Genomic DNA, 22,262 nt, shown 5'->3' with positions numbered 1-22,262 from the left:
AAAAAGGCTGTGTGTGTTTGGCAACAGCAAGGGAAATGGTTGCAGCATCTAATTAAGGGTGAAGTAGGAGACAGTTTGCAAACCCTTGAATTGAAGGTCATGTGTTGGGCTTTGCAAACTTGAAACAAAGAATCACTCAACGTCTTTTCAGATTCTCTGTACATAGTTGGAGTTGTGGAAAGAATTGAAGATGCACTCATCAGACAAACTCAAAACCAACGCCTTGGAGAATTGTTTTTTGCAGTTGCAGAGTGTCCTGAAAGAGCATCAGCATGTTTTGTGTGTCATGCACATTCGGAGCCATCAATGCAACAGAGGTTTGGGAGAAGGCAATGCACGAGCAGATGCTGCAGTCAGCTGTGTTGTCCATGTTCCCCCACAGAACAAGTCTGAAAAGGTTCGCAACAGTCATGAAACATTTCATCAAAATGCAAGAGCCCTGCATCAACAATTTCAGATCCCCCTGAATGATGCACAAGGGACTGTGTGTGCCTGCCCTCGGTGTAGCCATCATGGGCATTGCCTTGGGCTAGGCACGAACCCAAAGGGACTGAAAGCTTTAGAACTGATGCAGATGGATGTAACTCATGTTCCAGAATTAGGAAGATAGAAATATGTCCATGTAACTGTAGACACCTACTCAAAGTTTATTTGCACAACAGCACAAACAGGGGAAAAGGCTCTGCATGTTGAAAGACATTTATGTGTCTGTTTTGCAGTCATGGGTGTACCTGTGGAAATTAAAACTGACAATGGTCCAGCTTATGTCGGTCAACAAATTGTCAAGTTTATGCAGAAGTGGGGGGTGAAACATACCAACGGAATCCCTCACTCTTCTACAAGTCAGGTTATTGTAGAAAGAGCCAATCGTACCTTGAAAGAATATTTAGCAAAGCAAGAGCAAAATGATGAGATGGATGTAGTCAGTCAATTGTTAAAGGTATTGTTTACTTTAAACTATTTGTGTTTAGAAGAAGGAAGGGAAGAACCTGCGGTCGTGATACGTCACCACGCAGTGAAGGAGGGAAGACCACAGGCAATTCCAGGACTTTATGTTTATCACAAAAATATGCAAATGGGTGAATGGCAAGGACCGAGTCCTGTGTTGTTTAATGGTCGTGGATATATGTGTGTTTCCCTGAGAGCAGGACATGTTTGGGTGCTGAATCGATTTACCTGTGCATGTCCCCAATCATTGATACCAGCCAGCAGTGATAACGACATTGACAACAACTACTTACCTGGAGCGCCCTCTGACAACTCTGAAACTGATGAAAATTGACTTTATAGTGTGCAGAAATAATAGTTTATATAATCATAGTTATAAGATTTGGTTTATTATAAATTGTAATTAGTATTTAGGATTCAATAATAACTAGCTATTTTTTTCTGTTTTTCTTTGACGGAGAACTGGGAAAGATAACCAAAAAATATCAGAAAACTGTTGTGGGTTGGAATGTTTGTTTTAAGCAGTGTTTTGGAAAAGAAAGTATCTGGAGTGCTTGATATTGACCAAAGAAATTATGTGGGCCACTTGGGCCAATCAAACTGGACAAGATTCATTTTTTCTGTCTTTAGCTACACCGTCCAAACCTTTTCATACCTGTTTAATTGAACTCCCATTGAATTCCATGGCAAAGTTCAAACATTGGACTCAAGCTTGAATATATCCAAATCTGAATGAAGTCTGGAATGTGTAGTGCAATAGGCCCACCCGTTCCTCCAGCACTTGTTTTGTCAGTTGGTGTGAAACCCAGAAGATTCCAAAGAATGCTTTAGGAGCACAAGCTGTTGCAGTGGCACAAAATCTTAAAGTTATGGGTACTGAGCCACAACAATTTGACCTTCTTGGTTCTGTGCAAGGCAATTATTGTTTAATGTTTGGACATCAGGTTGCAAAATCAAATTTGTTCTATATAAAAGAAAAGCAGCCAAAAGATGGCAACACTTGGTTGTCTCCAAAATGCCCATTGTATTATAATTATTCAGAATATTGTAACAATTGGACTCAATCTGTAACACCATAAAAGAGGCTGCAAGAAAATTGCCGCCAGGAATTTTCCTTATTTGTGGGGACCGAGCCTGGTCTGCAGGACCTCAAAGAGCTGTAGGAGATCTATGTTATTTTAGCAAATTAGCACTGTTTGCTCCCACCACTCATAAAATTTTGGATTGTCTCAGAAGCCCTGATGAACTAGACGTTGTGTTCTCCAACTAGGCCCCAATTGCAAATATCAAGTGTCATTATGGGGGCATCCAGCTGTAATAGTAGTGTCAATTTTTTCCCTAGGAGTTGCTTCAGTTCAAGCTCTCACACAGTTTCAAACCTTGGCTTGCTGGACAAGAAAACAAATTAATATAACATCTAATATGTTGAGTGAACTTGCCACAGATGTTAAAAGCATTCGCCATGCAGTTCTTCAAAACAGAGCTGCCATTTACTTCCTTCTTCTCACCCAAGGACATGGATGTGAAGAGTTTGAAGGCATGTGTTGTATGAATGTCTGACCACTCACAATCAACCTACAAGCAACTTCCACAGCTAAAGAGCAACATGGGAAAACTTGCAGTTATTAACACTCCTTTTGATTAATGGTTCAATTCCTGGGGTTTTGCTGGTTGGATCAAAGACTTGGTCCATTTTCGTATTATACTTTTTATCGTTATTGTAGTTATTTTAGTTATTGTGCCTTGTTTATTAGTGTGTACGTGACAAATAACTAGCCATGCTTTTAAATCAGTCTGGGCAGCTCAAAAAGAAAAAGGGGAATCGTAGCAGAATTTCTCAGAGAATGAGGGCATGATTTATATTTGGAGTGAGGTTTGAGCTACCCCAGCCTGGACCCCAGATTAAGGCCTGTGAAGCCTGTGGCACAGTTAGAAATTATGTTAAGGTAACGTTCCATCTATCTTATTTCCTTCTACAAACACAACTAAAAGGAGCAAGTAATATGTTGCCTATACTCTAGCTTAAGTATCTAATAATGATGAATACTTCCACTTCATCTCTACTCTTCTACTTAAATCCCAATCAATATAAATTGCTTCTATCCCTTAGCTAAATATTTAAGTCTTTAATTTCTTAACTCAAGGCACTGCAGGACACTGCAGACGATTCCTGAAGCACTTGGAGGATGATCCTGCTCCCTAAGGGACGTTCTCATGCTGCCAGCTCAGGAACTGAAATGGGGAGTGGGGTCAGAGAGGAAAGGGCAAAGAGGGATGGGATGTTTGCAGGGGAGGGGACAGGGATGGGTAGTAGAAAGAAATCTGGACTAGGAAAGAGGAAAGAAAGCAAAAGTGAAGCAAAGGAAATTATCAGGGAAGTTTGGGGGTGGCTGCCAGGCAGCCCTAGCTCTGAACAACAACATCTGCAGTGGGACAGGAAACTCACAGGTCATGGGAACAAACTTTCTGTGTGACCTCAGAGGCCACGGCAAACCTGAGTGGTTTCTCTGCTGTCCCCCAGCCCGTCCCGGCCCCAGGGGATGATGGCATTTGTGCTCACTCAAGTTCATCTCCCCACACCAACACCATGGGGGTGCTCAGGCCTGCTCTGGGCACTGCAAACAGGGACTCCTGAGCCAGTGCTGCCCTGTCTGTGCCTGCAAGGATGTGGCACCTGTGTGAGCTGGGGGAGAGACCAGAGCTGCAGAGGGGGGATGTTGTTGGCAGGTACATGAGGACGCTCTGGGACGCTGCCCTGGTGTGTCCAGTGCAGTGGGGATGGATCAGCCCCTGCTCTGCTGCTCCTTCCCATCTCCCCCAGGGACCTTGCAGAGCCCCAGCCATGCTGTTTGTCCCCAGCCTGCCCACGGCCACCCTGGGGCTGCTCACGGGGCTTTTCTGTGCTGAGCCTTGGCCTGGGCGTGTTCTGGAGAGAGCCTGGGCAAGGAGCCTGGAGCCCCCAGGCCCTGCCCTGAGGCGTCAGCGCTGCCCCAGCAGTGCCCATGGCCTGTCCCTGCTGCAGCCCCGGCACTGCCACCCCCAGCCCTGTGCCCAGCCCCGAGAGCCCTCAGGCCCTACAGCAACACCAGGGCCAGGAGGGCAGCGGGGCAGGGCCACGGGAGCAGCACTGGCAACACCAAGGGCTGCTGGTGCTGGGCACAGCTGCTGTGCCAGCCCTGATCTGCCCCCAGCTCTGCACACAGACATTGCTGCTGCAGCCCCAGAGAAGGGAACAAAAATGGGGATCTCTGGTGAAAACTTTGCTGGGAGATCCTTTAATTAATTTAAAGTTCCTGAGAGCACAGCTCAACATTGACACAGTCTGAGGCCACAGAAAACATGGAAAGAAACGAAACAAGAAATGGCACAAACAATGACCTTGCTTTGTCAACATCATTGAAAACTAAAACAAAGGAAAGAAAAACCTTCTGACCAAACCAACAAGTGCTATCAAAGAAGACTTTTATTACAAGTGATTTGCAGAAATTGGCAACCTGTTTAATGTTTTTGAAATTGTCCAGTGATCAGTGTCCACACTGCAGCCTTGAGCTCCTGGTTCCTCAGGCTGTAGATCAGGGGGTTCAGGGTTGGAGGCACCACAGAGTACAGAACTGACAGGGCCAGATCCAGGGATGGGGAGGAGATGGAGGGGGGCTTCAGGTAGGCAAATGCTGCAGTGCTGAGGAACAGGGAGACCACGGCCAGGTGAGGGAGGCAGGTGGAAAAGGCTTTGTGCCGTCTCTGCTCAGAGGGGATTTTCAGCACGGCCCTGAAGATCTGCACATACGAGAAAACAATGAACACAAAACAACCAAATACCAAAAAGGAAACAACAGATATAATCCCAAATTCCCTGAGTTTGGAGTGTGAGCAGGAGAGCTTGAGGATCTGGGGAACTTCACAGAAGAACTGGCCCAGGGCATTGCCATGGCACAGGGGCAGGGAAAATGTATTGGCTGTCTGTAGCAGAGCATTGAGAAAGGCACAGGCCCAGGCAGCTGCTGCCATGTGGGCACAAGCTCTGCTGCCCAGGAGGGTCCCGTAGTGCAGGGGTTTGCAGATGGACACGTAGCGGTCGTAGCACATGATGGTCAGCAGGGCAAGCTCTGACCCAATGAAGAAGACAATAAGAAACACCTGTGCAGCACATCCTATGTAGGAGATGTTCCTGGTGTTCCAGAGGGAATTGTGCATGGCTTTGGGGACAGTGGTGAGGATGGAGCCCAGGTCGGTGAGGGCCAGGTGGAGCAGGAAGAAGAACATGGGGCTGTTCAGGTGGTGGCTGGAGGCCACAGCGCTGATGACGAGGCCGTTGCCCAGGAGGGCAGCCAGGGAGATGCCCAGGAAGAGGCAGAAGTGCAGGAGCTGCAGCTGCCGCGAGTCTGCCAATGCCAGCAGGAGGAAGTGTCTGATGGAGCTGCTGTTGGACATTTGCTGTGTCTGGACATCCCCAACTGGAGAAGGAGGAAAGACAGTGACATTTAAAGGGGAGATTTCTCACAGAGGCGTCAAAGCCCTTTCCTAAAGATCATTCCCTTCCACTAAACATCTCCCCCTTGTCTATGTCTAGCAGAAGTTCCTTCACCTTGGTTGCTGGAGCCCTGATTGCTGCTGTCCAATATTCAGTGAGGAGCCAGACCTTGACCTGCAGGACATTTGGGATTCAGCCCTGACCCCAGTTAGTGCAGAGGAACAGTGAGGGCAGGGGCCAGTTTTGGTGTTTGGACATTGATTAAGAATCTCCTCCTAAGGCACAGGAGCTGCCACGGTGAAGTGATGAGGATTGCAGGAGGCAGAATGAGAGATTCTGCTGCACCTGGGGAGAACAGAGAGTCCAGTGAAGCAGGAGGATTATCTGAGCCTTAGTGCAGACTGAGGGGAGCTGCTCTGTCCCTCTCTCCTGTTACCAGCTGCCCTGGGAAACTTATAGGAACCAGGACTTGCAGCTTTCTGTGCTCCACTCCCATGTTACCCTGGAAAGGCAGGAGACACTGCTGAGAGCAGAGAGATCCCTGGCACACAAAGTGGCTGCTGCCTTTCCCAAAGTCAAGGAGAGTCAGCTCATTCCCACCCTGCCAGCCTGCCCTGCCCAGAGCTCCCTGGGACAGAGGGAGCTGGGATACCCCATTGCTGTGCTCAGCCTGCACAGGAGGAGCCCAAGGGCTGGGCCTGAGCCTGCAGCTGGAACTGCCATTCCCAGAGAGCCCATTGGCAATGCCAGGAGCACCTGGGCAAGGCAAAGAGAGAGAGAGCCAGGCCCTGAGGCAAAGCCTTTCCCTGCCCAGCCCTGCCCAGCCCCTGCCAGGCAGCAGCAGTGCAGGACAGTGGCCCTGAGGCCCTGGTCAGCAGGGAATGGGCACATGGCAGGAGAGATGCCCTTCATCTCTGGGGCTGCTCTGCTGGCCCAGGAGGGGACTGAGGGCCCCGAGCCCCCGGGCTGAGGGCTGTGCTGGCTGGGAGGGGACACAGGAGCTGTGCTGCTCAGAGCAGTGTGTGCCCTGCAGGGCAGAGCGGGCAGGTGCCACATGTCCCCTGCAGCAGGGCTTCCCTCAGCACTGCCTCCCTCCCTCCCTGCCCACGGCTCTGCTGCTGGAGCTGTCCCAGCCCAAGCTGTTCCTGTGGGCCTGAGCTCCTTCCCTGCCCGTGCTGCCAGAGCCCAGCCCAGCCCCTGGGCCAGCTCTGCCCTGCAGCTGCTCAGGGCTGCAGGGATTTAAGAACAGCTCCCCCAGGCCCGGGCACCATGGAAAGATGATGGTGGATGGATCTGGAGGCTGGGGAGGTGGAGGCACTTGCTGAGGTTCCCAGGAATCCTCAGTGTGATGGTTTAAGTGCCTCAGCCCCTTCTCTGCCCTGAACAGCTGAGTTTCCATTCCCACCACATTAAGCCAGGGAAAAATGGGAGCACAGATTGAGGAAAGCAGAGACTTAAGCAGGAAAGTCCTGCCCTGAATGAGCTCATGAAAATTCCCTTCAGAAATTACCTGGGCATGACCTGGAGCTCTGAGCAGCCCTGGCCCAAACAGCACCCTCTCCACAGCAGTAGGACCTGCCCTGGCAGGAGTCACTCCTTGCACCCACAGCTCCCCTCCACCATCCATGGGAGCTCCCAGGCAGGCTGAGAGCTGCCCCTGGCAGGTGGCAGATCCCCTGGCCTGGCCAAGAGCCCTCAGGGCTGCAGCACCTGCTCTGCCCCACAGCCCTGGGCAGCCCTGGCTGCAGCCCCAGCCTCAGCCCCTGCAGCCGTCCCTGGCAGCAGGAGCCGTCCTGCCCTGTCCCTCTGACGGTGCCCAGGGCAGCCCCGCTCTGGAGCACATCCTCCCCCAAAGCAGAAAGGGCAGCAGAGCCATCCTTACAGTGCTGTCAGTCCTGTCCTGGCTCAGCTTTAGGAGATCCCTGCAGCCACAGACTGACTGTGTCAGAAGTGGTGAAGATCTCCCCATGAATAATCTCAGAATTGTCCGTCTAGTTGCTCTGATCCTCTGTCTGCTTCACTGCTCTCAGGTACCTGCCGGCAGAGCCCTCAGCCCTGCTGGGCTGGGAGAGGAGCTGCTCCTCTGAAGAAGTGCCTTTTTGAAGCTCTTCTTGATTGCCAGGAGCTGCCTCTGTGCCAGGAGCCCAGCCCTGCTCAGCAGCACAGACACAGCACAAGGACTTTAATGAGACTACTGGGGCTTTGGTGTTGTTTACAGTGTTGTCAGTCCCCTAGAGGGTCTTCAAAAAACTTCTTACTGACTTTTCAATAAATTGAAACTGCAAAGTTTCTTGAAGTTTTAATGGGTTCCACTGAGAAAGTGTCCCCAGGTTCCAGTTAGAGCAGAACACTGCAGGCAGTGATGACAGGTGGGGACAAACAAGCCAAAGGTGTTTCTGAACCTGAGCAAACCTGGATGTGTTTCAGGAATGCCAAGGGCCAAGGCCTGAGCCCCAGCCCCTGCCAAGGCACATCCTGTCCCTCCCTCAGTGCTCAGGGCTCTTCCCAGGCCACTGGGATGTGGGGATGTGCAATGCCAAGGGCAGCACCATGGGGCGGTCCCTGCCAGGCTGCTGAGCAGGGCCAAGGAGGCAATGAGGCCCCAGGGTTGCAAGGGTCACTTGTCTCCTGCTGATGGCTCAGGCCCAGGCCCAGCAGCCATGGCCCAAGTGCTGCAGGAGTTGGCTGTGTCAGGGCCTTGCAGCTGCTGCCCATCCCTGTGCCCTGTGCAGCCCAGGCTGTCCTACGGTGTCCATGCCCTGCGCCTCTGTCCCTGCAGGCTGTCGTCATCCCCCGGCTGCCCCACCTGGCTGGGCCCTTCCTTTGCTGACAGCTCTGCCTCCTGCCTGCCTCTGCAAAGCCTTGATTCCAAAATGTTTGATTACATTTTTACCATGCCTGTGAAGTTGTAGCACTGGGACAACTCATGCAGGGCCTGCTGTCTCAGTGAGGATGGTTGGAAGACAGGAAGTCATCTGGCTCAAGAGTGCAGTCATAGAGAAAACAAGGACTGAATCTTAAAACTTTGGGTATGTTTTATTGAAATGCGTAAAATGTAATATGCATTTAGCATCTGTATATAAGAGAGACAGTTTTAGAATCACGTGTCAGCATAAGATAGGAGTTAGGAGTTATCCCATGTTGGACCTCATCCCTGTATTAATGATGCTCTGCTCTGGCAGAGAAATTCCTCTCTTCTTGTGTCCAGTCTGGACCTGCCCAGGTGTTGTGTGTGGCAATATTTCTTTCTCAGGCTGTTTCATACACTGAAAAAGAGCTCCAGAATCTCTGAATCCACCCTTCAAGCCCTATCAGGCTACTCCTATTCTGTCCTCAGTCTTCACTCCCTCATTCTCTGTGGGTCATGTGCGTGTGGACTCCAGATCCCATCTTGGGGGATTTTTGGGTCCTTGCAAGGTCTTTTCAGATTAAAACATTGTGGTCATAGTCCATGAAAAATTGAAATATTTTATAGGCCTGTAGTGACAGAGGAAGGGGCAAAGCCTTTAAAATGGTTAAGCATAAATTCAGATTTGATATAAGAAAGAAATATTTTAGGATGAGGCTTAGAAGGTGGAAACAGGTTGTCCACGAATGTCCATGCCACATTCCAAAAAGTGTTCAAGGTCATGAGCTTTGACCATCTGTTGCAGTCGTAGTTGTGCCTTCCCACATCAAGGGAGCTGCAGTAGATGATATTTTAGGGCAATTACAATTTTAAAAACAAACTATAAAAAAAAATAATTCAAGGAAAGTTCTGACATCTCCTCATGAAGGACTCACAAAGGGGGTCATTGGCAGAGATTTCCTGCATAACCTTGACAGCTGAGCATGGGGGGTTCTGCATCGGGGTCTGAGACTCAGGATGGAAATCCACAAGGGACATTTGGGGAATGTGCAAGATTTGCCATGGGATGTCTAAGAAAGGACCCCAGGAAGGGAGAGGATGGGGGATCAAGGTGGTTTGCTGGGAGGTGATGCTCAGTGCCCATCCCTGGCCACGCCCTACAGCTGATCCCCACAGCCTGTGGCATTTTCCTAAACCCTCCATTGCCAAGAACTGTCTGGGACAAGGCAGCTCTCTCTGCTCTGGGTACTGAGGGATGTCCCAGTGCCAGATACTTGAGTGGGGACCACAAACCATCAGCTCCTGTGTCCTTTGGGGGCCCAGGCACTGGTGAGACTGGTGTGTGTGCACACAGCACTGGTGTGTGTGGGGCTGGCTGTGACCACCAGGGAACATCAAACCAGAGCAGCCAGAGAGCAGCAGAGGCCTGGGAGCTGCTGTGGGAGATCAGCTCCTGCAGGGATCCACATGGTCTGGGTGTCTGTGCAGCTCTGCATCTCATCCTGCCATGGCAGAGCACACAAACAGCCCCTCCCTGTGTCCCTTTCTCCACTGACTGTGCTTTGGCCTGGCCTGGAAACCTCCCGAGGTCCCTCCCAGGAGGAGTCCCTGTGCATTTCCCTCCCCCATGGCTCTGCCCTTCCTGATCCAGCAGCTGTGGGGCAGCAGAGCTGGGGCAGTGCAGGGACAGGGCTGGATCTGACAGGGCTGTTGTGGATTAGGAATGGTGCTCTCCAGTTTACCACTCCCACTACAAAACCATGTGTCTCCCCAGATTTATATTCCTACCATCATCCCCCACACCACAGGGGCTTTCCCTGTCTGGCCCTGCTGGATCTCAGCCCACATTTCACACTCAGGGATAACCTGGAGATGGTGTCCATGGTTAAATCCACCCCTTGCTCACCAGCCCATCTGGAGGTTGCATCTCTGCCCTGATGACCTGAGGTGTCCTGGGCCCATGGAGCCAGAAATAATTCACCCTTGTGTGGCCAGTCCAGACCCACCTGAGACACTTTAATCCTGGCAGCCCCATCCCCCTGTCCATTGTTGTGCTGCTCTTCAGTGCCCAACTCTTGGGTATGTCAGCATCCACAGGAGGGACTTTCACAGCCAGCTTCTCCCATGGGCAGAGATGTCATGCCCCAGTCCAGCAGCCCAGCTGGGTTTCCCTCTGTGCTGCCAATTGTCCTTTTCCATCGTTCCAGCCACCCCACAGAGCATTTGCCACCATCCCCGAGTCAGTGCAGAGGTGCAGCTCTGGCCATTTCTCTCCTCAGAGCTCCGGGTATGGTCCCAGTATTGCAGTGACTGCAGGAAAGGGGACCCCACAATGGGACCTTTCTTGGCCAAATACAGAGAGAAAGAGGGACAAACTGTCTGTGACTCGGGGTTTGGCCTCGCAGCCGCCGCCGTGGTTTGCAGGGAGCTGCAGTGTGGCCCGGCCCTGGCTGTGCCCGGCAGCGCTGGCCTGGGACAAGGTGTCGGTGCCAGCTGGCCCAGGGAGCTGCAGCGTGTGGGGAACGAATCCCTGCTGGCCTCCTGTCCCAGGGGGACACTGCAGGGCCTTGTGGGGCCAAGGGACCATTGTGACACTTCTGAACCAAGGGGTGGTGTGAATCGACAAGGGCCTATGAAAGTGATACTGAAATCAGCTGGATAGAAATTTTTAACACAGTTTGACTATTAGAAACTGTTCTGCTCATTGAGAGCGGCAATTTAAAGAACACAGATACCAATGGAAAAAATGGTCTTATTTTAGTATGAATATAAAGGCAACACAAAAGTAAAATTATATATTCAAAGAAACTACACACTCTGCTTTAGCAACAAACAAATGTTAATAAGGTAATGCCCCTTATCATTACTATACGAGAGAAAGGATAAGGATTGAGAAAGATGCATCACCAATTGCCTAAATAAGTTATCACTTTCCAGAGTCTGCAGTTGCTGGGGAGCCCCATTTCACAGCAAGGATCTGGAAAACCCTTCCCAGAAATTGGCAAAATCCTGCACTGTGCATCCACTCATAGGTGAGGTCTCCAAATTCACCCCGAAAATGGGTCCAGCTTTTATAGGTCCAAATCAGTAACTCCTCACAGAGTGGGCTATGACATCACAGAGAGGGTTATGTCAGGTCATTGATCAGTTATAGCATAATAGAGGGGACTTGTTTGACATAATAGAGAGGCTGTGTGACATCAGAGAGCAGGCTTTGACATCACAGGGCAGCTGCGTGACAGCACAGCAGGGCTGTGTGAGGTCACTGGGTTGGTGACTCTGCCCCAGCCCCACTCACATTTCCCCCCAGAGAAGTCTCCCCAGCTGCTCGTGCCCAGCAGGGTCCCCTGTCCCCCTGGGGCCCCCCTGCCCCCAGCACTGCAGCCTCCCCCAAGGATGTTCCACAAATCAACCCCCAGAGCCTGACACGGGGACAAGGGGCTGGGCTGTGTGACCAGGACATCAAGGACAGGGATTATCCAGGTCACTGTGGCCTGGGTTGGGTTCCCCAGGGCAGGAAAGATGTCTGGCAGCTGCAGCAGGGTTAGGGAAGGGCTCCAAGGTGGGGCTGGAGCCCTTGGGCTGTGAGGAGAGGCTGAGGGAGCTGGGCTTGTCCAGCCCTGAGCAGGGAAGGCTGAGGGGCTCCTGATCCCAGCCTGGCAGTGCCAGCCAGGAGGTGATGGAGAACACAGAGCCAGGCTCTTCCCTGGGGGCCTGGTGGGATAAAAAAGACAGTGGGTGGAAGGGGCAAGAGGGGAGCTTCAGGCAGGACAGGAGGAGATGAAAAGAGTCAGGCTGGTTTCAGCATTTGCTCACCCCAACAGCAGCCTCACCCCCTTCTCCATCCACAACTGACAGCTTTGCAAACCAGGAATTGTTCAGGATGTTTTATCCCCACTTCACACAGAACATCCTGATTCAACAACTGAACTGTGTTTGTATCTATCACAGAATCATCTTTGTCTAAAATTGGTTTTGTACAGGAATCCCTTGTGAATGGTGGACATGTCAGATATTGCTGGGCTGTCTGACATTGCTGAGGGAAGAGTTTCAATGTCTCTTAAATTTTATCAGGTTAACATATTTTATGTTGGCAATGAAGAGACATTTTCTGTGCCTCTGAGTCCCACCAATTCTTGACCCAAAAGGACACAAACCTGGTGTGAGTTTTGGTTCCCACTCCAGTGGTGGCACTTGGACCTCCCTCCATACCCAGAGCAGAGCTGCCTTGTCCCAGAAAGTCCCTGGCAATGCAGGGATGAAGGGAAAAGGACAGGCTGTGGGGATCAGGGGCAGGGCACAGCCAGGGATTTGGGGTGGTTGTGAGCCCAGGGCAGGAGCCGGCCCTTGGCCTTGCTGAACCTCATCCAATTGTCCTGGGCCCATGGCTGCAGCCTGTCCAGATCCCTCTGCAGAGCTTCCTGCCCTCCAGCACAGCCACACTCCCACCCAGCCTGGGCTCACTGGGAACTGACTGAGGGTGCACTCGGTGCCCTCATCCAGATCATCCATCAGGAGATTTAACTGACCTGGCCCCAGTCCTGAGCCCTGGGGACACCCCTGGATGTGACCCCATTCCTCTGCTGCTCTGAGTGCCAGGGGCTGGATGAGGGAAATGGTGGGGTGGGGGAAGGGACAAAGTATGATTGATTGTCAGCCATGAAGGGTCTTGATTTTCAGATCTATTCAGACTGCACTAGGAGGTGCTGGTGATCAATATCAACTGAGGATTGCTGATATCAATCTATGAACAGGAAATGAAAATGAAACAGGACAAAACAATTCTCTCTTCATTGTTTTCAATACAGTATATTCACTTTGAAGACACTTCTGAAATATGTCTAATAAACCACAGAAGAATTGATGGCTTGAGTTATTCCCAGAGGCTTGTCTTGTTTGAGTGTTTTGAACAATTCTTAATGAGCCTTTGTCAATGAATTTCTCAACTGAAGAGCTCAAAAAAGAAGAGGCATCTGGAAAAGTAAAATTCATCAGCAATCTGCAAGTGGCTGAGGATCCATCCTGATCAGAGCAGCAATGAACAGAAATGGGCAGAGCTTTGTGGCTGCCCCAGCTCTGGGATGGGCCCTGGGCCTGGAGCAGGAACAGCTCCTGAGGGCCACAAGGGCACAAGGGGCTGTTGTGCTGGCCTGGGCTGATGGGATGGCAGCAGGGGCTGCAGAGCTCTCAGGATCTCCTGCAGAGGAGAGCAGGGCACCCAGGGAGCCTCCTTTTCCTTTGGCCAGGCAGGTTCCCCCATGGCTGGGGCTGAGCCCTGTGTGAGCTGCAGCTGCTGCTGTGCCCTTGAGAGGGGCTGAGGCCGTGGGGCCCCTGCCCAGAGCAGCCTGGGCTGAGCAGAGCTGTGGGGCCAGAGCCGGCTGGGCTGTGCTGGGGAGAGGCCCTTGGTGCTGCACAGAGCTCAGGGCAGCTGGCAGAGCTGGCAGGGAGATGGGCTGGGCTGAGAGAGCCTGGCACAGAAACCATCAGTGTCCATCTCAGCCTGGGGGAGCTTGCAGGAGCAGGACTCAGCCCAGGCCTGGTGGGGCAGGGCCAGCGCCTGGGGAAGGCATTGAAAACAGGCAAGTGGCCCAGAGAGGAGGCTGCTCTATGCCCTTGGTGGCACAGACAGAGCAGGGAGGGGGCCCAGGACATTTGTCCCCAATGGCAGCCTCTGTCCCCAGGCGTTGGCAGCCCTGGCTGCTGGGCCCAGGTCTGGGGGCACTTTGGCTGTGGCCCAGCTCCATCCTCCTGCGGGGCTCAGGGCTGTTCCCGGCCATGGCCAGCCCTGCCCGGCCTCTCTGCTGGCCCAGAGCCCGGCAGAGCCCGGGGCAGGGCTGTCTGTGCAGGCCCACAGGGGCCACGGGCTGTGCAGGAGCTGGCAGAGGCTGCCCAGCAGGGAGGCCATGGGGCACAGAGCCCCAAGGCTGCCGTGGGCACCACGGCACAGGGGCCGTTCCCACCCACAGGGCTCCTGTCCTGCCCTGGGCCTGCACAGGGGCTGTGGCACCATGGCTGGGCCAGCGCGGCACAAAGGGGCCACGGAGCTGCTGCTGGGGGGGGACAGCAAGGCCAGGCACAGACAGGGAATTGCTGGGCACTGCCTGGGCTGGGCAGGGCTGGCTGTGGGAAGGGCAGAGCTCAGCTGGCCTTGGTGGCTGCAGGAAAAGTCCAGAGCCCAAAGAGCCTCCATGGCTGTGCTGGAGACCAAGGCTGGAGTAAGTAAATTACAGCTGCTGCAGGATGGGGAGGGAGATTGAGTTCTTGCAGACACTGATGTGAGGCTTAGGAAGGATTGGAGAGAAGAGAAGCTTCACAAGCCTCAAAGAGGGGGATGTCGCCAGTTGTAAAACCATCTCCACCTGCTGAGCACACACAATGCTTGTTCTTCAAAACTCACTGGCCCATGGAACTGCACACTGTCCATTGTGTAAGAAGTATTGGAAAGTGACCAGCTCCAGTTGTGCCAACTTTTAAAAGTGCCCTGGGCAGTCAGGTGTGACTCTGGCATCACCAACCACCAGGGACCACCAAAGAGACCCTCAGGACAGAAAAACACATCTGTGAAGGGAGGGGAGAATATGTTAATGATTTCAGGAAAATTATTATCATATGTATGTTTATTCTGTCACAATCATTGAATATGTATGTAAAATACAGTCTGTAAGCAGGAACTTTCCTGTACTCTGCATGCACAGCTTTGGGAGGAGCTCTTCCCCCTTGTGCATCTGGCTGAATAAAGAATGGCACTTTCTTTAAGCAGGTTTTTTTTTGTTTGTTTGTTTGTTTTTTGTTTTTTTTTTTTTTTCCTCATTTTTAGTATCAGTGTCACAATAGACCCTCCCTTCCATGGAGCCCTGCAGTGTCACAATGGCCCCTTGGTTCCATGAGACCCTACAGTGTCACACTGGCCCTTGGTTATACAAGACCCCACAGTGCCACAAGGATCTCCTTTGCTTTCACAAGGCCCTGAAGTGTCATAATGTCCCCTTGGTTCCTTGAGGCCCCTCAATGTCACAATGGATCACTTGGTTCCATTGGCCTCCCCTGTGTCACAACAGTTCCTTGATTCCAGGAGCCCTTGCAGTGCCACACTGCTCTCCTGGGTTCCAAGAGGCCCTGAAGTGTCACAATGACCCAGCCCAGCCCATTCTGGGTGAGCCCCATGGCAGTGCCTGCTCTGGGCTGCTCCAGCACTGGGTGCACTCACCCCACAGCCCTGGCCCCCTTGAAGGGCTCAGCAGCTGCTGAGGGGCAGAGAGGGAGGTCAGCCTCCACATCAGCCCCAGGGCTGGAGCTCCCCAGGGCAGGGGAAATGGAGCTCAGTGACAGTGCACAACTCCTGCTCCTGGCTCCAGGAGATGCCCAGCACAGGCTGCCTCTGCCCACCCAGTGCCAGCCCCTCTCCCCAGGCCAGCACAGCAGCCCTGGGCAGGGGAGAGAGGGGCCAGGCCAGAGCTGGTGCCTGCAGCAGCAGCTTCCTCTGCATTCCTCCCTGCAGGCACAGAAACACTCCCTTGCTCTTCTCCCTGGACATCCCTTTCCCCAGCTGGGTGTGCCCTGGCTGCCTGGGCTGGCTTGTCCTGCTGCCCCAGCCCTGCTCCCCACAGGGCCCTGAGCTGGCTCTGCTGCTCGGGACACACCAGGTTCTGCTGCTGTCCATGGCCAGGGCTGCAGGGAAGCAGCAGCTCCAGGGGAAGGTGTCAGAAAGGCTCTGGGCACTGAGGCTGAAAGGGGCACCCCAGGGTGTGCAAGTTCTCTGTGTGGGAGCTGAGCTGGTGACCCCTGGAGCCCTCCCAAGTGCTGGGGCTGCACCTCCAGCTCCAGAGGAGATGGGACAGATGGGAGCAGAGACCAAGAATTCCTGCTGCATTCTTTATTGTGTTTGCTTCTGCAGGTGATCTGGATCCATACCACAATTAGAGGAGGTGTTTTGTGTCAGATAACACTGGTGGAATAATAGGAATATTTTTTAGCTGAAAATAATATTCAATGCCTAATGCACAATAAGAAAAAGAGACACATATGATCAGAAAACGATCTGAATTTTTCAGAGGATGACAGATTCATTGATATTCCAGTAGTCAAACCCATTCAAATATTTTTTCAGGGTTTTCTTGAGATCAGAAATGATCACCAGGGGCCAAAGCCAGCCAGAGCTCTCTGTCCTGGCAGCTTTTGTCTGGGAGAACCCTTGCATATAGGGAATTTTTAAGGGGGACTATCAATTTTGGCCATGGGATCTAGAAAGACAAATGGTTCATTTCCATCCCATTGTAACTCATACCTTTAATGGACATGTGATTCTAAAAGAGTGACCTTATATACAGGTGCTACATGTGTATTACAATTTAGCCATTACCATAACACCCACACCAAGTACCCAGATTCACTCCTTGTTTTACCTATCCCTGCACTCCTGAGCCAGATGTCTTCTACTTGTCTTACAACTGCCCTTGCTGGGAAAGCAGGCCCTGCATGCCTTGTTCCTGGGCTAAAACTTCACAGGCACAGTACAAGTGGAATGAACCCTCCTGGTTTTAAGCCCAAGCCTCTGTGTGGGCAGGCAGAGGCAGGCAGGAGGCAGAGCTGTCAGCAAAGGAAGGGCCCAGCCAGGTGGGGCAGCCGGGGCATGACGACAGCCTGCAGGGACAGAGGCGCAGGGCATGGACACCGTAGGACAGCCTGGGCTGCACAGGGCACAGGGATGGGCAGAAGCTGCAAGGCCCTGACACAGCCAACTCCTGCAGCACTTGGGCCATGGCTGCTGGGCCTGGGCCTGAGCCATGAGCAGGAGACAAGTGACCCTTGCAGCCCTGGGGCCTCATTGCCTCCTTGGCCCTGCTCAGCAGCCTGGCAGGGGCCGCCCCATGGTGCTGCCCTTGGCATTGCACATCCCCACATCCCAGTGGCCTGGGAAGAGCCCTGAGCACTGAGGGAGGGACAGGATGTGCCTTGGCAGGGGCTGGGGCTCAGGCCTTGGCCCTTTGCATTCCTGAAATACATCCAGGTTTGCTCAGCATCAGAGACACCTTTGCCTTGTTTGTCCCCACCTGTCATCACTGCCTGCAGTGTTCTGCTCTAACTGGAACCTGGGGACACTTTCTCCGTTGAGTCTCTCTGTGGTTCCCATTAAAACTTCAAGAAACTTCAGTATTTCAAGTTAATTTTGAGTTCTTGAGAAGTTTTTTGAACACGCTCTCAGGGACTGAGTCTGATGTAAACAACACCAAATCCACGGGAGGGTCATTAAAGTCCTTGTACTTTTCCTGTGCTGCTGAGCTGGGCTGGGCTCCTGGCACAGAGGCAGCTCCTGACAACCAAGAAAAGTTTCAGAAAGACATTTCTCCTGAGGAGAAATCCTCCTTCAGACAGGGTGTCTGTGTTATTTGAAATGTAGACTCAGATGAAAGTTTACAGTGGCATAACAACCTTTTCTGTGCCTTCCTCATTCATTGTTAACCCCAATTGTTTTTTCTTTGTTTTGGTTTAGTTTTGCTCTTAACAGTATAGAACATCATTCTCTTACATGGAATATCAGCTTTTGCACTTATCTCTATTGATATCTGTGCCTATGGAACTTATGCCTGTAGAATATAAACTTTTAAATATAATACATATGTTTCATTAGCAAATAAACTCATTGAACTGAGTAAGTGTCCCCCAGACCCTCCAGGATCCTCAGGTGTCCCCTCAGCGCCCACTCGGACCCCCAGAAACTGTTCCAAGATCCCCTGAATGCTCCAACCCCACAGATTCCCGTTATGGGCACTTTTGGGAATTCATCTCGTACCATCTCCCGCGGCCTCAGAGCCCCTCATAACACAGTTCCACGCCTAAACCTCCTGCCGTGCCCCGCGCCCTAAAGAGCCCGGATAGAGCTCCCCAAGCTCCCCCCAAGTGCTCCCGAACGTTACACAATCCCCCAATGACCTCAAGTCGCGGCTCGGACGCAGAAGTGTCCCCCAAGTGCCTTCCCGGACCCACAATCGCCCCGGTCGAGCCACTTCCGGGACTACAGCTCCCAGCATGCTCCGCGGTAAACACAAAGAGCTCTTCCAGCTGTGACTCCATCTCCCGTCATGCCCCGCGCCCCACCCAGAGCCATTGGAGCTGCGCTTCGAACTCCCGTGATGCTCCGCGGCCCCGTTAAACCCTGTTCTACCCGCGCCTACAACTCCCATCATCCCCCGCGCCCCAGAGAGTCCCCTCAGAGCCCCCCAAGTGCCCGCCCGGACCCCGAAGGGCCCCAGATTCCCCTCCCTGACTCCCAAGTGCCCCCTGGACCCCCAAGTGCTCCCCGGACCCTGAATTGTCCGACAGAATCCCTAAGTGCCCCTCCAAGTGCCCACCCGGCTCCCTCAGGTGTCCTCCAGACCCTCAAGTTCTCTCCAAATTCCCTCCCTTGTTGCCCGATTCCAAGAGAAAACACAAACCAACAGAGTGTCAGTTTATGCGGTGCTTTATTCAGGGCCCTGGGGACCTGAGGACTAGCGTCCCAAATCAGCGTCCCAAGTTGGTTGCAAAGATGCTCATCTTTTATACCTTCGTTACAAGTCTTACTTCATCAGCCTACGTGCAGTTTCCTACATACTTCACTTCAAACATTCACATTCATCTTTTAGATAACCTTTCTAACGGTTATAAATTTTGCATGCTTGCTTTAGCTAAAATTAAGGTTAATTTTCTAAGCTTAACTCCCACCATAGAAAACATTTTATTTGTAACAATGTTACCATATTTCACGAGTAATCTGTATATCTGTATGTACTACATGCTCTACTAAATCCTTTAAACGTTGTTCCTTGCATCAGCAGATTCTCAGGCCTCATTTCTCAGGTTTGGTTCCCAGGGGCCTGCACAGGGACCAACTCCTTAGCCTAACTACTGCTAACGGAGGCCTTATGGCAACAACTCCCCCCTTTTGAGCATTCTTCAAACAGTTGCAAGGATGCTCAGTTTTCTTCTTCATGCAACAGTCTCCATATAAGATGGTGGTGGAATAATTCTTGTCATGACTTCATTTCGGGTCATGACCTTCATGACTCTTCTCGTATGCATCCTTTCCCTAAAGATCATTCCTAAGAAACGATATGCTACAAAAATAATCACAACCAAGATTATAATCATTATTACATATTGAATAACAGAGGATATCCAACCAGAAACCTGGATCCCTAAGGAGCTAAATATTGCTCCAGTCCAATTGTGTTCAGCATCTTCTTTGGTTTCCTTTATCTTAGACTCTGTATCTTCCAATTGACTTATGTCTTTCTCTACTTCCTTTGTAACGTTTGGGATATGGATACAGCAATGATCTGTTCTATCATGTAAGTACTCGCAGACACCATGTTCCTTTAATAACAACATATCCAATGCCATTCGATTCTGTGTAGCCATCCTACTAGTTGCTTGTAGCTGCAAATTCAAATCCTTAAACCCCTTTTTAGTGGCTGATGCTAATCTCTCAGTTTGTCCCAAAAGCCGGTAGAGCATTTCCCTATTTCTGTAGGTCGATATGGGAGCAAATAATGATTCTAACATCCAACCTAATTTGACCCCTCCTGATGGTTCATGCCACTCATCTTCTGGATTTATTCCTTCCATGACTTTTTTTTTATTCCTCCTTCCTATGTCCAAATCTGTCAATCTTGATTGTTTCCAAAATGGGCATAATGTGGGCACTCCAACGTTATTTGGGTCACCAATCCATCTATAGGTATATGTGTGGTCCACATTCCATGTCCCATGACCCATACTAAATTCCCTGGACTCCTTATGGTAGTAGTTTTACAATTCACCTGCTTTTGCCCTTTTAATTCTCCTTTTATAGAGTGGTTGTATTCTCTACATTCACATCCCCATTTCAGCAAAATCTTCACCGGTACCAGCCCTATCTGCTCTCCTGGTGTATCACACGTAATTACCCTTGTGCAATTCCATGACTCTACTTTCTCTGTCATTTTCCTATGACTTGTTTCTGCTGTCAGGACATGGGTATGTGTCTGGTTCTTTCCACCAGTCCATTGTATACACCATCCAATTTTCCCCAGATAACTATATGTTTCCAGCAAGCTTGGCCCCCGGATTGCTTGCCATGTAGTCCACTCTTCCTTGCCATCCTGGCAAACTACTTCATAGTAATATTTTGTAGTGGGCATTTTATGCAATTGCACCTCATCATATTCACACCATCCTACATTTTTGAATCGTCCCATCGTGATGAATTTGGAATTGGTTAAGGCTTCACAATCCCCTCTGCTTCCAGGTGATGACCACTGTTTATGGAGAATCGTTGTTTTAACTGTCCACTCAGTACGGTTATGCAACTCTTTCCTACATTCTTTTGTCTCATTTCTGCTGATTGGGGGCATTTCAGTGATAGGAATAATTCCCCAGGGTACAGGATCCCCTGCTGCATGGGGTAAAGGTAGACAAGCAGTTATGCATGACACATTCTGAGTTTTTCCAAAGTCTCGTATCAGTCCTACTACCAGATTTTCCTGTTTAGAGTTTCTTGGTAACCCTACCTCATTATCTACCTGCCGAGTCACTCTCATCTCACCTAGGTACGTCGTCGTTCTTGCATGTGCCCACCAATCATCCTGTGCTATCCAACACCAGTAAATGCCTTCATCTTTCCCTGGCTGCACATTTCTTACTATCAGGATAATCGATTCTCCTAATCTTCTTTCTATCTGATACTTCCCTCCAGATGTTAAATTTTTCCCAAACCACCATCCATACTCGGAAAAATGCTGGCCCTCTTTAACTTCACAGGTAAGAATCACATCCTTCCCTTTGGTCACTTGATATTCTCCATGTTGGGCCTTAATTTCAGAGCCTAAGTGGGCCCTTGCCTCCACCTTTCGTAACCCAAAATTCCCTTTCCCTCCACAAGACACTATGCACAGATATATACCTTCTGTCTCTCCTATCTTCGGATCAGTATAATTCAGCCACCCCTTCCCATAAGTTCCCAGAGTCCACCAACTTATATTCCCCAGCTGTCTTTCCCATTGCTGATGTTTATTCTGTTTCCACCATTTGACTTGGATATCTTGGTAACATTTCTTTTCCAGTTTGAAGGTACAATTTATTCTCAAAGGAGGTCCGTCCCACATATCCACCTGAGTTGAGACTGGAGTTACATTTATAGCTACAGTTTCTTCACTTATTTTCCCAGTATCCCATGGTAAAACCTTCAATTTGAAACTCCCATATTCAAAGCTTTCTCTTATCCAGACTACTCAACGATAAACGTCGCTGTCATTTATCGTGACATTGGATAGTTGCAGGGTGGTGTTTCCTTTTTGCTCATCCTTATCCCAAACCATAGTTATACCTGTATGAATTTGTTCTGCCCCCGGTCTCCTCCATTTTACATTGACTTCTTCGGATCCAGCTTTCTGGTTGTCCGTAAACAGACAGGTCATAGAAACATTCATTCCTTCCATCATCACTATTTTGGGTTCGAAATCTGTAATAACTAAAAATTCATTGGTTAAAGGTAATAAACGGATCAGCAGGAGCCCAACTGTCAGAATCCGACCTTGGGCCGGAACACCATTCGAGTGGGGGTTAACGGTTGAACTTCCCAACGGGTCGGCCCCTTCTTGACTTGGGTGTAATGTATCCAGTTGTCGATCCCCTCGACTTTTACTGCGGTGAAGGTGGTCATGATCACTTGTCGCGGGCCTTCCCATGTTTCTTTCAGGGGGTCTGTGTTCCAATTCTTCACATAGACCTGGTCTCCCGGCTGGATGTCATGGACAGGATTTTCCAGCGGCAGGGGTCTGTTCCATTGCAGGGCTCCTTTTAGGGCAGTAAGTACCTTGTTCAGAAACAACACATAATTAAAGAGCACATCATTCCCTACTACATGAGGGTCTCCCTTTAATACTGTAGCATGATATGGTCTGCCATACAGTATCTCGTATGGACTTACTCCTATCCTCTCCCAGGGTTTAATCCTAATTCTTAACAAGGCTAATGGTA

The 22,262-nt window shown here is 50.8% G+C and overlaps 2 protein-coding genes across 2 annotated transcripts in view; one reads left to right on the top strand and one right to left on the bottom strand.

The window, feature by feature from the left end:
* LOC310920762 (olfactory receptor 14J1-like) overlaps positions 1-22,262 on the top strand; it is a gene marked incomplete at its 3' end in the record, with an annotated part of 1,005,486 nt that overhangs the window by 623,147 nt on the left and 360,077 nt on the right. The window lies entirely within an intron of this gene.
* LOC310920609 (olfactory receptor 14J1-like) lies at positions 4,447-5,379 on the bottom strand (the record flags this gene model as incomplete). Its single annotated transcript, XM_083880669.1, has 1 exon — positions 4,447-5,379. The coding sequence occupies one exon, from the start codon at positions 5,377-5,379 to the stop codon at positions 4,447-4,449; it is 933 nt and encodes a 310-aa protein (XP_083736795.1).

The sequence above is a fragment of the Zosterops lateralis genome (genome assembly GCF_965231275.1).
Source record: "Zosterops lateralis genome assembly, chromosome: 31".
Lineage (NCBI taxonomy): Eukaryota > Metazoa > Chordata > Aves > Passeriformes > Zosteropidae > Zosterops > Zosterops lateralis.
Note: the sequence above shows the minus strand (reverse complement) of the source record. Positions and strands in the feature narration are given on the sequence as shown.